This window comes from Clarias gariepinus, chromosome 15, assembly GCF_024256425.1.
Source record: "Clarias gariepinus isolate MV-2021 ecotype Netherlands chromosome 15, CGAR_prim_01v2, whole genome shotgun sequence".
Taxonomy (NCBI): domain Eukaryota; kingdom Metazoa; phylum Chordata; class Actinopteri; order Siluriformes; family Clariidae; genus Clarias; species Clarias gariepinus.
In genome coordinates this window covers 28,000,219-28,016,656 of record NC_071114.1, presented here as the reverse complement: position 1 = coordinate 28,016,656, position 16,438 = coordinate 28,000,219, and the positions used below count along the sequence as shown (strand labels likewise).

The following is a 16,438-nucleotide window of genomic DNA, read 5'->3' as shown; positions in this document are numbered from 1 at the left end:
GCTTCTGATGTGTCAACCACTGACTTCATTTAATACCAGCTAATTAAATAGACCACTGTAAACCCGCAGAAACAACACATCCCTTCTACTGAAACCATATACAGTACTGTGCAAAAGTCTTGAGCCCCCTCATTTTCTCATATTTTGCTTCCAAAGAGCCAGGCTTTAATATAGTCTTGAGGAATACTTCTCCAGGCTTTTAAACTCTCCTTTTCAGTCCAGTCCCTGTACCTGAGTAGTTTCAAAGGAATATTTTTGCTTGTTAAGCCACACAGTGACCTATGAATTATTCAAGCATAAAAAATAACCCATCTATCTTGATCATGATCGATGATGACAGATAATCAGGCTGGTGATAAGTATACTGGTGATGCTGAATACTGTGTGGTTGGAACAGACGAGAGAGGAAATGAGGTTGCTGCTGAGGCTGTTACATAAACAACCCAGTGTTTCCCCACACAGAGTATATTTAAACTTTTTGGTGCTGGAGAGTCTGCCAGGGAGAACGATGCCATCCGCGAATGGTTAACTAGTAGCGGACAGTTCCCTCTCGTGCTGCCGCTCCTGTACTTGTTTATTCTGTTACTATTCTGCTTGTTTATCCAGCAACTCACAAAATGCACATATTACTGTTTCTTTTTATTATCATTTGGTCCAAAAACTACTGAAAACCATAAAAACGTATGATCTTATGAATCTGTGCTAATTCTTCGCCTATGTGTCCCATTTTTTTTTTATGTTTTGCTCAGTAATGTTTGTATAGTTGGGCTGGCTCAAGACTTTTGGACAAAATGTCAGGAAGATGAGTTTGAGGGTGTAGACCACTCGCCAGTTTGATGTTGCACCAAAGCTTGTTTTAAAACTAAAAGCTCTGGTCAAAATAATTTTATACCGATATGGGAAAAAAGTGACTCACACCATGCACGCTAACCAGAAAAACACTTTTACCAGTTCTAACTAGTATCGGCTAACCTCCTATCCTGGCTTGCAGTAACTCCGGATCTTTGTTGATAAGAGGTTGTTTGTCTTCTGTGCAGCTTTGGAGACAGAAACTTAAAGAATTTGAGCTGCTTGTGAGACTTTACTGCCCAGTCCCACGGCCAAAGTTACTCAAAAGATTATTTGTTCTTGACCAATGCTTCATTGCCAGATACAACACAGCAGAACTCTGAGAAATATCCAGACATGGTGGACATTTCAGCCCCTGACTTGTCAGAAAGACTCATGACCCCAGGTGACTAATAACTCTGTTTTTGTTCCCTGTTCTCAAGTTCTTCCACGTTTGAACATTTTATCATGCTCCTGCCATTAAGAAACATCTGTCATCTATTAAAACAAGCTTCAATCACCCATCTTTGATTCAGATCAATTCCAACTTATTAATAAAAAAATTACCCGGAAGTTATTTGCTGTAAAGTCTCCTTGGTGCGTTGTTGCGTTATAGACATATGAAAGACATATTGGCAATAAAGAATACCATCACTATGAGAGGGTCCACCTCGGCTTAAGCGGTGTTTAGGTAGGTGGCACGTGTCAAGTTGACTTACGTGTGAAAAGAAAAGGCTCTGGTTTTCCAATTACAACATTGCCTAGAACGTCATACTCTCTTCAGTGGATCGACCGCTGCAACTTCTTCCAACGTCTTCCGACGCTTCAAGATCCTCTTAACTCTTTATCACGTGTCACATTCCCCCCTATAGGCATCATCATTTTTGAGCCGTGTTCCATGTTAGGTGGTACGGTGCCTTCAAGGTTAGCACTGTCACTTTGCATCTCCAAGTTCTTGGAGTTCGTATGTTCTTCCCATGCTTGATGGACTTCCTCCAGGTACTCCAGTTTCATTAATAGTCCAAAGACATGCAGTGGAGGTTGATTTGCATTTCCAAATTGCCCATAATGTACGGTTGGGCGTGGGGTGAGTAGGAACCCCATCCAGGGTGTACCCCACCTTGAGGTCCCTGAGGTCCATCCAGACCAGAGGGATAACCTCAGTTACCCTCATGCATTGGTGAGCCTTATATACCCAGTGCTTTGTTACCAGTTTGTAGTTTGTCCCTTCTTTTGCTTCTTTTAGTAGGTACTCATGACTGTTTACTTGGAGCACCTCAAAGCCTCGGCGTTTTTCCAGATGCTCTGAACCATTTGTCTGGCAAAAACTAACTGGCTCTTGTCCAAGTCACCCATTTTTCTTGCATCCAAACCCTCGAGTTTCAGAGCCAGCTCGTTGCTTACTATGTAATATATCCCAGAGTTTGACATGCGCTGTTGTTAAAAATAATTATTTAAACTGTAAGCAGTCATGAGGTTTTGACTCATTGGGCTATAGTGTGTTACTTTGTCCAATTACCCACTCGTAATCCTGCCCAAGAGCTCAGAGTTCTCTATATTGGAGTTATCTTTGTGTTTATGTTGTTTTCCTCCATTTATTGCCTTAGTGGTTTCCAACATTAATTGGCCCTAGATATAAAGTGTGTGTTGAATTCTCTCATGTCGCACCCAGTGTTCACAGGATATGCGTTAGCTCCACTATCAAGGAAATACTGACAAGTGTAAAGGTAAATAATGTTTCTTGATTGATGTTGATTGCAGGTGATGTGACCTGTGATGCTATAAATTATCACCACAAATACTGGATTAGAATAGAAATTAAGTACTCCATGCAGTTTCAGTTATATAAGTGTGAAATCAGGAGAACTTGCCACCTGAGTACTACCTCCTGGAGAAAATGTACAGGACAAACTAGAAGGAGAGAAAAAAAAAAAAAAGCAGAGACAAGTGAGAGACAAACAGACTTTTCACTCGTTGTCCCGTTCTGATTTGGTTTTTACACTTTTCGCTTTGCTCACGCTATTAATACGATCATGTGGGAGGTGATTGAGCACCACACGGGGACATTTGGATCGTTCTCGGGCACTCGGTCTTGCTGCCCGACGAATTCTGGCGCAGATTTGGAAACTCCCACACAGCCAGCCTACACCTTCCTGAACACCCCCGTCTCTCTCTTTCTCTCACACTCACACACACACACACACACACATAGACATATACACACACGCCCCACTGTGGAGCTGCTCTCTGAATAAATATCAGCACAGTGCTAACAGTAACACACACACACACACACAAACGCTTTGGAATTTTCTCAGCTTGTCGCCGGCCTCCGCAGAGGATTATACGGATATGGACTAAATATTGAGCGGTTTACAAGCGGCCGTTCCCAAACGGGGAGAGAAAAGAACAAAGATCTCTTAATGGGCCTCACTGTTTGCACATGGGAAACATTATAAAGGGCAAAAGTGACATTTTCAATTGAACAACATTATTTACCACCGTTGAAAATATCACTATTATGGACTCTCGCGTTATATAAAAGCTTGACACATTACTATAATCACGTCCCGTTTAGCTCTTAGGATTTTTTTTTCCCAGCATCGCTCTGTTGTTTTTTATTTGCAGCACTGAAGTGAGAATGGAAAGTGTGTGTGTGCGTGCATGCGTGTGTGTGATGAGTTAGAAGCACGTTGAGGTAGTGGTTAGCAATGTGGCCTTTCACCTTTAGGGTCAAGGTTCAGTTCCCACCTTGGGTCTGTGTGTCTTAAGATGAATCTTTAAAGGTGACAAAGAAATATGTATATTGTATTCCCAAAGAAAAAGATCGTGCTGTGGAAACTTTAAAACATGGACAATATCACCGTCACACACATCATTTAATTTCATACTCATACTGCTGCAATCATACCTACTCATACACCATATCTTTACCCTCTTATACTCTTTTATATTGCACAATTTATACGTCTATACATATAATAAAACTATAAAGTTGTCGTGTCAGGATATTAATGATATGTGTGAAAAAATTTGTGGTTGGATGTAAGATGAGTAATAGACACATCGGGATGGTTTTTCAAATTTTGTTTGTTTGTTTGTTTGTGCATGCATCACATTAAAACTACTGAATGAATTTTAATGAGGTATCCGCAGATGCGTTTGGCCGAGGTTGAGGAAACATATAGGCTTCGTTTCATCGTAATCGGCCCACGGAAAGAGAAGATGCGCTAAAAAATCCATCTTGAAGAAATCATTAGTTCAGCTTAAAATTCAACAGATGTTGCTGTACATTTTTAAATACGCGCTCATGAGTGTGCAGTTGAAATCCCCTTAATAAACGAGATCTCGCACCTTCATAACAGATAAGAATGTTAGTTAATTCAAAAATTCAACAGATGACGTGTGCAACTAAATGAAATTATTGTAATTGTAAATTATTAGATTTTTTTCTTATTCTTTTCTTAGTGCATTTTTTCTATTTTCTTTTTACAAAAAAAACCCCTCTATTTTTGTCTTCTCATTCCATCTTTTCTTTCCTTTATAGATCACGAAGAGTTGTTTAAGCATTTCACCGCATATCGTACTGTGTATAGTTGTGTACAAGACAAATAAAATTTTACATTTGAATTTGATTTCCCACAAACATAATAGTGCTGCAAATATAACCGCTATTACATTTACAAGGATTTGTTCTGTTTGTGGGAAATTGATTGCGTTAGTGGTTTATTACATTTGCGAGCTGTTTTTACGTCGGCAGGTGTTACAGATGTTCCTGTAATGGAAACATGAATAAAGTTCCTGATAAGGTTCTTGTGGTGCAATCAAATCTTAATCAAGACTAAGGTTCCTATATGTGAAATACGACAAAGAAGACGTCCTGAAAAAGTTTCCTGCAACATCAGTGTTATGGATTATTGTTTAATATAAATCCTGACATGGAAACACTGACAAGAGAAAAATTACAAAAACTATATTTAAAAAAATTAGTAAAAATAACATGATAATTTACCAGGTGAATGATAAACATTTTAATATTACGATAAAGAAAAAGACTGAGAAATTCGAAACCATAGCTATCACAATTAATAGCATATCATTTTTTAGGAAATAATCTGGTTTTGTCCCCTCTGCCTCAGCGCTCCGGTTTCCCGACGTGGTCTCTGGCTATCGCACCGCCTCCCTCATCCAGACAGGGGGTGTTCTGTTGTCATGGCGACGTTTGTAGAGAAATGTGAACAGTTTCATATGGTGTCACGGGAGTGCAGGGTGTGAGCGCGCTGATCTCTCGGTTAATGGCCTTTATAAGGTTTATAGCTCTTCTTAGACACGCCAGGATGAAACTCTGCTGCATGTGTGACCTTTTCGGTCTTAATACACACAAACACAAACACACATGTGCAAACACACACACACACACACTGAGTAAAGTGTGTGAGTAAGGCTTGGCAGTATAAATTAGATTTTCAGTAGTTTTGCCACCATTCATTACACTACATCATGACCTTTAAATAATATAATATAATATAATATAATATAATATAATATAATATAATATAATATAAAAGTGTAAACTAAAACAAGGTGGCGTGATGTAGAAACGTAATCAGTGGTGATGTGGCGTCATGAAGCAGGCACTGTTATTATTTTTCTATAACCGCATGTCCTTCAGAGGTTTATTCCTTTTTATACGACAGCGATTCGCTAACAATTGCAATTTTGCAAATTTATATATCTTTTTTTATTTATAATTATATTTTATTGTTTTAAAACATTATTTCCTGTTTTTCTTAATCACTTGACGTTAAAGAAATAATCTGGCTTGTCACGTTACTAAAAAAGCTAAAGAATCACAGACTGGTTCACATTAGGCACGATTGATTTGCACCGTGCCCAGGAACAGTTGCTCCTCATATATGTACTTTGGTACACTTGCGTTTTTACTCTCTCCGATACAGCAGGTGGCAGTGTGGAACTACTTGGTTTGTGAGCCGCCATTAAAAACAAGAGAAGACGCGAACGAAAGTTAACTTTCGTGCTACGTCTAATATTATCGATATTTCTGAAAACATGTGAAGAGCGACGCTATCGAGTGCCTTCTTACTGTATCAGTTATGACTGTGTAGGTCAGAGGATGAGATTGGAGTGTGCACGGTTTGGAGATTGGACTCGGGCACGGTTGCTAAACTTAGAACGATTGTGTTCTCACTGAATCCTACCAGATTTTGGGGTCAAGTGTTTTTTCGGAAACGATCTGATACCCTGATGGGAAAACGCCCTAAATCTCACTGAATCACTGCATTAACCTTACCGCAGACTTAATCACGTACTGAATCCCATTGAATTACAGACTGAATCTTAAGCCCGATTCGGACGGGACTAGTTTTACAGGGAGTCGTTGGAGAAATTTCTGTTTCACAGATGTACTTTGTGATTTTAATCCTGTCCGGATCTGCCATGTCTGTCTTTCTTTTACACAACCTCTGTAAAAATTCCAGAGCTAATTACCTACTGTTCTTCAGCAAACTCGGAGGTCCTCTGAGAAATCTAATCCCGTCCGAATGCGAATGTCTGTGATTGCCGAACCCCCCCCAAAAAAAAATCTTTTGTGTTTTGGTCAACGTGAACTACCGTACTATCTCTAGCGTGCCGGTATTCAAGTTTGCGCACCAAAAATGGATGTAGATGTGGACATGTGATCTTGTGCCACGCCCACATGTGTGTAAAACACAGACACTCCTACCTCCGTAATGAACACGGAGATGTTAGTCCCATCCGAATGCTTACATGAAATGACAGACGTCATCTGAAAAAAAATCAAACTCAAACGTCGTTTGGAAAACTTGTCCCGTCCGAATAGGGCTTTACAGAATCACAGACCGATTCACAGACTTAATTATAGACTGAATCACTGATAAAACACAGACTGAATCACGGACTGGATCACAGACTGAATCATACAGAATCACAGACTGAATCACAAACTGGATCTCACTGATTGTAAATAAGAAGGCTCTAAGTGAGAAAGCCGGTAGTCACAGCATTACCCGTGCTAATTAAGGTTCCTTCCATAAACATTCAGCGCTGTGCTATAATTACATTATAGCACTAATTATATTTTCTTCACTTTTCATCCTGTTCCTCACGGTTCAGCACGATGCTGGTCTACACTACAGGTTCAGGGAGATTCTAACAACGAACCACACAGCTCCTGGGCAAACTCTGGAAATTCCCACTTTGCATTTCTACCACACTGCAAAAATGATTCGTGACACATCGAGGTGACTGATACTGTATAGTATTGCAGCACACCGAAACAAATAAAATAAAATAGAAACTGCACCAGCAGCAAATTTAAACGAGCCAGAGTGAAGTTGTTTATTGCTTTTATGTTGTTGTGTAAATATGGTGTTAGCATTAGCATTCGATTTTTAAATTGTGTGCATGCAGAAAAAAATGCAATTTCACGCTCCAGGCCTTTTTGCTGTGAGCCGCTAGAAGTGAGCACAAAACACACTCCTACAGAAAGCTAGAGGAAAGAAGGGTTTGCTTTATCACCCGTGCTGCACCACCCCGGGAATAAAACAAACTTTAATAATCCCATGTTCGATGGTATAGATTTTCTGTAGCCGTGCTGAAGGCTGTCTCGGTGGAAACATGGCTAAAGTTCGTCGAAATGTTCTTGCAAGGATTAAAGGTCCTGGGGCAGAAGCGTGACTGCAGTTTCTGGAATCACAGACTGAATCACAGACTGTATCTCATTAAGTCACTGACTGAATTACCGAATAAATCTCACTGAATCACATACCTGAATCGTGCTTAATCGATGATGAAGTGAACCACAGACTAAATCACAGACTGAATCTTCTCAAAGTTTTTTTCATTAAAGTATGATACATTTTACTTTTCATTCATTTATCATACAGCCGTAAAACAAGCTCACAGACTGAATCACTGACTCAGTCTTTCTGAACTATAGTCTGAATCACAGACTGAATTACAGACTGAGGCTCTATGAATCACTGACTCAATCTTCCTAAATTACAGACTGATGCTCACAGAATCACAGACTAAATCACTGACTCAGTTTTCCTGAATTACAGACTGATGCCTATTGAATCACAGACTAAATTACTGACTCAGTTTTCCTGAATTACAGACTGATGCTTATTGAATCACAGACTAAATTACTGACTCAGTTTTCCTGAATTACAGACTGAGGCTCACCGAATCACAGACTGAACCACTGACTCAATCTTCCTGAATTACAGACTGAATCACAGACTCAGTTTTCCTGAATTACAGCCTGATGCTCATTGAATTACAGACTAAATCACTTACTCAGTTTTCCTGAATTACAGACTGATGCTCACAGAATCACAGACTAAATCACTGACTCCGTTTTCCTGAATTACAGACTGATGCTCATTGAATCACAGACTGAATCACTGACTTAGGCTGCGTTCTATTCCAAAATGTCCTTTACAGGGTGCAGGGAATATCGGTAAAGGGAACTTTCCCCGACAAACACCATCATCCGGGAGCCCCTGTGAGGTCACCAGCGCAGACGTCACTTCCTCCATGCGTTACCATGGTAACATAAACACCTCGGATACCTGTCGGTGCTGCTGTGGAAATTTCACACTAAGGACATTAAACACTGAATATTTATTAAAACAAAAACTGATACCATTATAAAACATATACTATTGAAACATGTACAACTTGTAAATAAATTAGTTATTAATAATAATTGCTTCAAGATGTACCAGCCTATATAATACTAAGGATTATCTGATTAAATTAAAATGTAATTTTTTGTGTCCTAATATGATGTCAGCCTCGATAATAATGCTAATAAATCCTTTTTCGAGCTCCAGTGAGACGCAATGACTGATGGGAATTTTTGAACTCCCTTTTCCGGTGAAGTGAAGACCTGGTGTTGACTCGTTCCCTATATTGTTCGCTAACTGAACATTTTCGGCATGTGTCATGATCCTGATGAACCCCAGTGTGGAAACTCCTTTGCTATAAATTTGACTCTGAAAGCGGACTTGGACTTCAGAGAGGATGAAGCTTCTCAGCTTGTTTTTCTTTCCATTTCCTGTTTCCCGACTCTACAGAGACCGGCTGTGTGTACACGAGCCTTGGTTTGCTCAGCACCACTCCCTGATATTTACGTCTTCAATTTGCCTTTCTATTTTTACAGAAAAACCTGTTTTTTGAGTTTTTTTTAGGGGGTAAATACTATTTGTATTAAACAGTGAGGACATACTGTAATGTTGATTTAGTTAAAGCGCTGTTTTCGAATTACAGAATTTTAGTGAACATTCTTTATTTTATTCTCTTATTTTTTTTCACTGGTTTATAGCTCATCTCACCATACACGATGTACAGTATTACCCAGATTCAGCTCACTGTGGAGCACACACACACACACCACTTTTGCTTAAAATGTAATTCAATTCGGTGATCAGCTTGGTACTAGCTTTATTGACAGATTAGCAAAGCAAGCAGTAATTACATAAAGTCCCCAGACGTCTGTCTACTTCCTTTCATGCTTATTTTTTTTTTCTGTAGTGTCTCTATGAACATCAAAAAAGAGTAAATACAGGTATGGACAAAAGGGGAGCGGGGAGGGGGATTACTTTTGCACCAGGAGGAGGATCCAGATGAAATGAAACGAGATGTTGTGTGGGGAGTATACAGGCTCACTTGATGGCTCGGAGCAGAAGTTATGCCAGTGTATGAGTGCATGGAAGTTATGTGTGTATGAGCGTTATGAGTGTATGAGTGTTGTGTGTGTGTGTGTGTGTATTTGTACGCCTCGGTGCTGGTCAGAGTTCAGGCGCAGTAACAGAAGCATCTTTGTTTAAGCCCGATCTCCTCCTGTGTCACCTGGCTGATGAAAACTCCTTCTCCACCACTCAGTCTTGTTCAACTCCCTCACACACACACACACACACACACACACACTTCTTGTATAGTGTGTAACAAGCGTAATAAATGTGAGCCTCTACTCGAGTCCACGGTGACACTGATTTAATTACAGCTCATCCCGGCGTTCTGTTTTTCTCCATCCCGCTGTAGTTCTGTACGCTGGATGTTTGTTACAGCACACTGACCTCCCATAATTCCTCTCTCTCTCTCTCTTTCTCTCTCTCTCTCTCTCTCTCTTTCTCTTTTTCTCTCTCTCTCTCTCAGGACACATCCGACTTCAACCTTACATTTCTTCTGCAGTGCTTTAGAAGAGCGTAACTAATTAACTACATGACATTTCTACCCGACATTTCTACTCTGTGTTTGGAGTTCTCTCTCCGGCTGTAACATTTCTTATTTACAGAAATTATATTACATAGTTTCAGTTTAGATTGAAATGTAGAATCTTTGAAAAAAAAAATGGCATTATTGAATTTGCTGATACTCGCAAAAAGCTCATAGTGATGTCTGTCGGCTGTTTATCTCGTACCTTGGCCAGTTCAAATCCTTTCTGTACGGCTCCCCCTGCTGGTGACCTTTGCACTTGTGGATAAAACCTTTTTTTTTTTTTCGATACAATTCCATTTCCATTCTACAAACATAATTAGGGGTGGTGTAGAGGTGTAGTGTTGCCTTGCACCTCCAGGGTCCGGGTTTGATTCCCGGCTGATAGTTTGCGTGTTCTCCCCGTGCTTGGTGGGTTTCCTCTGGGTACTCCGGTTTCGTCCCACAGTCCAGGAACATACAGATAGACTAATTGTCTGTAATTTGTGAATGAGTGTGTGTGTACATGTATGCACTTTGCGATAGATTGGCACCCCATCCATGGTGTACCCTGGCTCGTGCCCTGGTGTCCAGGGATAGGCTCCAGGACCACCGCGACCCTGTATACAGGACAAAGCGCTAAAGACGTGTGAACTTGATCGTCTGTCTAAACAACATTTAATCCATTTTTTTTAACTCATTATTGTACAGTAATGTAAATGTTAATAACTCTGGTTCTTTTTTTTCATGTTAGTTGTATAAAGTATGCGGATGTAAAAATTACCATCACTGTAATATTTCTTTAATACCAAATATTGTCATGACTTTTTAATGACTTATATTAATTATATACTTAATTACTAACTCAATTATTGATAATAATGGTTTATTTTGCCCGCTGTCGTTTTGCCGCAGCGGTAATAGGCATTCTCGTTGAGTACCTTCTGTAGTGATTAGCGAACCTACTCGAATCAATTAACTGTAGCAGACAGTATTGTGAATAGATGTTGTGTGTCAAGTCATCTATCAGATCGCCATGCTGCTCTCGCTTTACATCCAAGTCAATCCCAAAATGAGTCGATTCACTGATTCAGAATTGTGTCGAAAACTTTGAGCATTTTTACATTTGCGCTTGCGTTCTTGATGTTTAGAACGATGACTTGTGTTATGTTTTTTATCACATTTGATTTGAGATTGATGATATTCTGATCAAAGCAAGAATTAAATATTGAAGCGATCCTTCTTTGAAGCATATGTTCATTTGCCTGTGACTTTTTCGAACCCTCTACAGAAACCCCGCTGAAAGACAGCAATCAGGAGGACCGATCCTTTTCCGACTCCTCGCTCTTCAGCCACTGGGGCCAGGATCTGAACTCCGAGAGCCGCCGGGTCGCCCTCAAGATGTTCCAGTACTACGGTTACAACGGCTACCTCAGTGACCGCCTGCCCATGGACCGAGCCATACCCGACTACAGACCTGAGGGGTGAGATAAGCTAAAAAAAACTAGCTCGAATAAATGTTTGACTGCCACAAGCTGGTTAGAAACTGACACTGACACTATTAAGCCAAAAGTTTGTGCACCTTTTACTATCATATCCTTGTCAAAAGACAGGAGTAAGGAAGGTCTGTATGCTGTAGTATTACGTGTTACTGTAACAGTAAACATGAAATGAGTTTCAACAAGGACATGTTTGAGAGGGCGATAGTCAGGCAACTACAATATTTTAGGAGAATACGATAGTGTAAAATGAAATAAAAAAAGACTTTAAATGATGAAGAAAACACATCTGATAACATTATTTCGTTAAAAAACAAAACATTTATTTTCTTTTATTTACAGCTACAAAGCGAACTAGTTGCTAGATCACAAGACTGGATCAAAAATCCCCTGACCAAGGGCACTACTTGGTGTGTGCACCCTACATAGTGCATGAATTCAATGAGATTTAACCCCGGAACCTGGGAAGTAATGGAGCTGATATTCTAAAGTAGAATAAGTGGAAATGTAAAGAGAAACCTTCGAGATTTACAGGCATGTCCACCTCCATGTTTTGTTCTTCTCACTTTTTGGCTACGTACTGTACAATATGAATATAAAACTACTTTCACCCTTGTTTATTAAACTCTCGGTCACCAGCTCCAAATATGAAGACTAAAGGCCATGCTCAGTGTCAGTTAACGTCACCACGCGTGAAAATATATGTGTTGGTGAGAAAAAAACAAAAAAAGCTTAAATAAACAAACAAATTATAGCTTCTTGATAATAAATGGTGTTTGTGGGACTGTTGCGTGAAAGTGACATAACACTCAAGGTTGTGCTGTTTTATTGGTCGTAAGCACGGATGAGATGCTCTACGACCGACTCACAGATGTGCTGAAATCCAGCACAACAGCACGACCTTGAGTGTGATATTGCTTAAATATGAAAACTAAAGGCATCACATCAGTTTTCACGTGTTCAGTCTTAATCACTGCGAACAAGGTCTAATAAAAAAAAAAAGTCTTTTAAACCTGATTATTCATTATCTCATATGATATTTCTTTGCATTCTTGAAATAAATATCTATCACATGTTGATTTGCATTGTATGAACATCTGAAATGAAATGAAATGAAACCACTAGATACTAAATAGTTATCATGGATTTGATATTGTGTGAGTTTTAGCACGCCTCTGTACCCATGAAACAACCCCTACATCATTGGGCTTCATGATTCCTTATATGGTAATACTTCCTATATCTCGTGTCCAGGCGAATAGCTCGTGTCCACGAGATCCATTTGTCTAACTGAAAAGCGTTAACACGTTTCCTATCTTCTGTAGGTCTTTCGGGTCTCTGTATGACTAAAGTGTTATTGATTTTTTTTGTTCTTTTGATGTAGGTGACACAGGGCGCCTGGCTTTAAGCTTACATATGCTGACTGCATGCATTGTTTGTCCCTCTCCTGGTTCAGAAAACCGAACTTAACCTTTCGTGCACTCGTCCTAACCTAATTAACATAATTCCTTAAACAAGTCTTGAAGCACTTCCCTTAAGGGGCGGAGCTAGACTCTCAGAACAAAAAGGGTGGAGCATTCTCAAGGGTCCGGTCTAATATAGCTCATAAACTGTGTCCTGTGCTGTGTCATAGAGCCACGCAATCCCACGTCTAATAAAACAATACACCAAAGCCACACAAGTTTGTTTTCCAGGACAAAAAAAGGATGACAGGATGAAAAAACAGGATGCCAGTCTTGTTCAGATATTTGGTGTCCCCGAGGGCAGCGCCGCGTCCTGACAGTCAGACGGTGACAGCTGATGGACAGCATGGTGCTGAACAAGGCGGGGGGCACTGCCCAGTCAGGACCACGTCTCTCCAACACAGAATTACATAAAGACATGTTTAAACATAAAATACTCTTCGACAAAAGTTCAAATAAAAGTACGACTTCAACACAGGCAGCGACACAGACAGGGACGAGATTCAGCAACCACGGGATTCGACAGATTAACATTCTGACTGTCGTTTTCTTTAGATTTAAGATAATAAAGTCTAACCTAAAGTTCTTTTTATCCGTTCCGTTCTGCTCGCGGTTGTGTTGAGCGGATGAGCACAATGAGAAGTGAGATGTACAGTAAGAGGAGGACCGGACGCTATGAAACTGTTTAACGCAGCTTTATACCTTTATACACTGTAGTATTCCATGGCACACGCACAATTATCCCATGATGCACGGCGGTAGACTGAATAGTATCTTGTATTTATTATTTTTGTGCTTTTGGTGTGTTTGTTTAGGACAAAGCCGTTCCTATTGTTAATGGACGTTTTTTGCGGCGGTTTCTATTTCGTGAGGTAGCTGTTACTGCCCTTGACTACAGCTGAATTGCTGAACCTTCAGTGCTGAGTTCACAATGCCGTCTGGCCATAAAATTGCAATTCAGTGAGATCAGTGATAAAGCGTTAGTGCTGTGGCCCACCTTGGGATCAGGGGTCCTGGGGAGGTTACCCCCCCTCCCTAACCTTCCCCTAAACCTCCCCCGGGGTCACTTCTTAACCCGCTCTCTTGTGAAGAAAACGTGATGATGGTTTGAAGGATAATCTGAACAAGAACTCTCTGCTACGCTTATTACTTACTATAAGGGTTCAGTCCTCAGGATAAGCCTCACCTCTGGTTAGAGGACAAAGAAAAATTGTTACACACAATTGTTATACACCAAGTGACTATACGCTTAAATAATTAATGTTCTATACTATGGATATATAAAGTAATACATATATATATATATATATATATATATATATATATATATATATATATATATATTTAGGTAAATTTTTGAGGACTTATTATTTTTTATGTTTTATTTTGACTCTTTAATTAGTTCTGTAGTTTGGTTGAATGTTTGTTTGTCGGTACCGAAGAGTCAGTTTTCGATACAGAATCAATTGACCATAATTAATTTGATTTAATGAATTGATTATAAACCGAAATTTATATGCATGTATAAAATGTATATTAAAATGAAGAGAAAAAACTGAATAAAGTCACTAAAGTGCATGTTTATACAATGTGTTGTGTAAACATCGAAATAATTGAATACGGACAAGGCAGATCCTGTGGACACGTCCATCTTTGGCGGACGCTAATGATTATTAATGAGTATCCAAAAGCAATGATCACATGACAGGGTGTCAAAACAAACAAGATGGTGGAAACCCAAACATTTGACAGGATTTTTCTTTGGTAGATTTAGTAAAAAACTTTCATCTTTTTTTTTTTTAAAGAAAATTATAAATAAGGTCTCAGGTCATGTGATCTCAGAGGTTGGGCCTGATTAGCATATTAAACGTACAGGCTACAAAAAGATTTTTTTTTATAGGTAGATGCTCCACGGCTGAGAGACAGTAACACTGAAGAAAAGACAGGAGGCAGAGTTGGAGGTAGCAGAGCTGAAGATGTTGAGGTTTTGGGAGTGACAAGGATGGACAGGATCAAGAATGCGTCCATCAGAGGGACAACCCATGTTAGATGCTTTGGAGATAAAGTCAGAGAGGCCAGATTGAGGTGGTTTGGACATGTTCAGAGGAGAGATAGTGAATATATCAGTAGAAGGATGCTGAGGTTGGAACTGCCAGGCAGAAGGACTAGAGGAAGACCAAAGAGGAGATTCATGAATGCAGTGAGAGAGGACATGAAGTTAGAAGAATTTTTTTATAGATATTTTTTTTTATTAATATTCTTCTTATTTATTGTGTACTTGTATAGTCTAAATCAATTTTTAACACTTGATTTATTATTTAGGTAAACATAAAACAATAACAAACTATTCAGGTAAACATAATACTGTTTAATGGACAAGGAGTAAAAAATTTATTGAAAGCACCCAGAAAATAAAATAAATAAATTCTACTTAAATTAGGGCTGAAAAATTATTAAATTAGGGCTGAAACGATTCCCCGAGAAACTCGAGTAATTCGATTACAAAATTTATCGAGGCAAAATCCTTTTCCTTGAAGCTTCTTTTAATTATTATTAAAAGCTTGTGTTGTGTCTTTGCACAATTGTTTGTTTAGTCGTGACACAGCGCGCTTCCGGATGCAAGCCGCCAGTTAAGTGTTGAAGAAGAAGACAAAGAAGTGTCGACGTTCTGTTGCGGGCTGCAAAATGGAAAGGGAGCAATAAAATTATATTCAAATTTATTTTAATTTGTGCCTTAGTTTATTTCGATACTTAAAGTCATTTGAAATACCTTTTTTTTTTTTTTTTTTTTTTAAGGCTTTAAAGTAAGAATGTATGACACTGTAATGCACTTAATTCATATCAGTCAACTTTAAGCTTGTATTGTGAATAATGACAATATTTATTTTTGATAAAATGCTGTATACATTTAAATAATAAAAGTAGGTTTTTCTAAAAAGAAAACTAATTAATCTTTGTTTTTGTTTTACAGGCGTACATTTTATCTGATTACTCGATTAATCAATTAAATTTTTGGTAGAATACTCGATTACTAAAATATTTGATAGCTACAGCCCCAAAATAAATAAAACAAAAATCTTCTGCAAAAACATTAAAAATACTCTTTTTTTGTGAGAGTATCGGTTCTTCTCAGTGTTGCCAGCGTGGCTCATTTACTACAGATCCAGAATAATTTTTCTTTTATGGGCTCACCACCTACTGGACTGGGGACTGGAGCAAAAGATTGGCAGGAAAAATACTATCACTGTTATCATCAATGCTTGAAACATTTAAAACACGAAAGTTTTAAATTCTTTAAAAATGTGAAAGAACACACAGCTGCCTGAGACAGATCATGCAGTAAATATTGTAAGTGCTATAGAATCAAATTAAATCGAATAAAAAATGTGTAACAATTTAGATGAA

At 38.9% G+C, this 16,438-nt stretch overlaps 1 protein-coding gene across 1 annotated transcript in view; it reads left to right on the top strand.

Moving 5' to 3' along the window:
- galnt18b (UDP-N-acetyl-alpha-D-galactosamine:polypeptide N-acetylgalactosaminyltransferase 18b) overlaps positions 1 to 16,438 on the top strand; it is a 122,467-nt gene that overhangs the window by 61,282 nt on the left and 44,747 nt on the right. Inside the window, exon 2 of the mRNA XM_053513734.1 lies at positions 11,363 to 11,555. Coding sequence (XP_053369709.1) covers positions 11,363 to 11,555 — 193 coding nt within the window. The remainder of the gene's footprint in view (positions 1 to 11,362; positions 11,556 to 16,438) is intronic.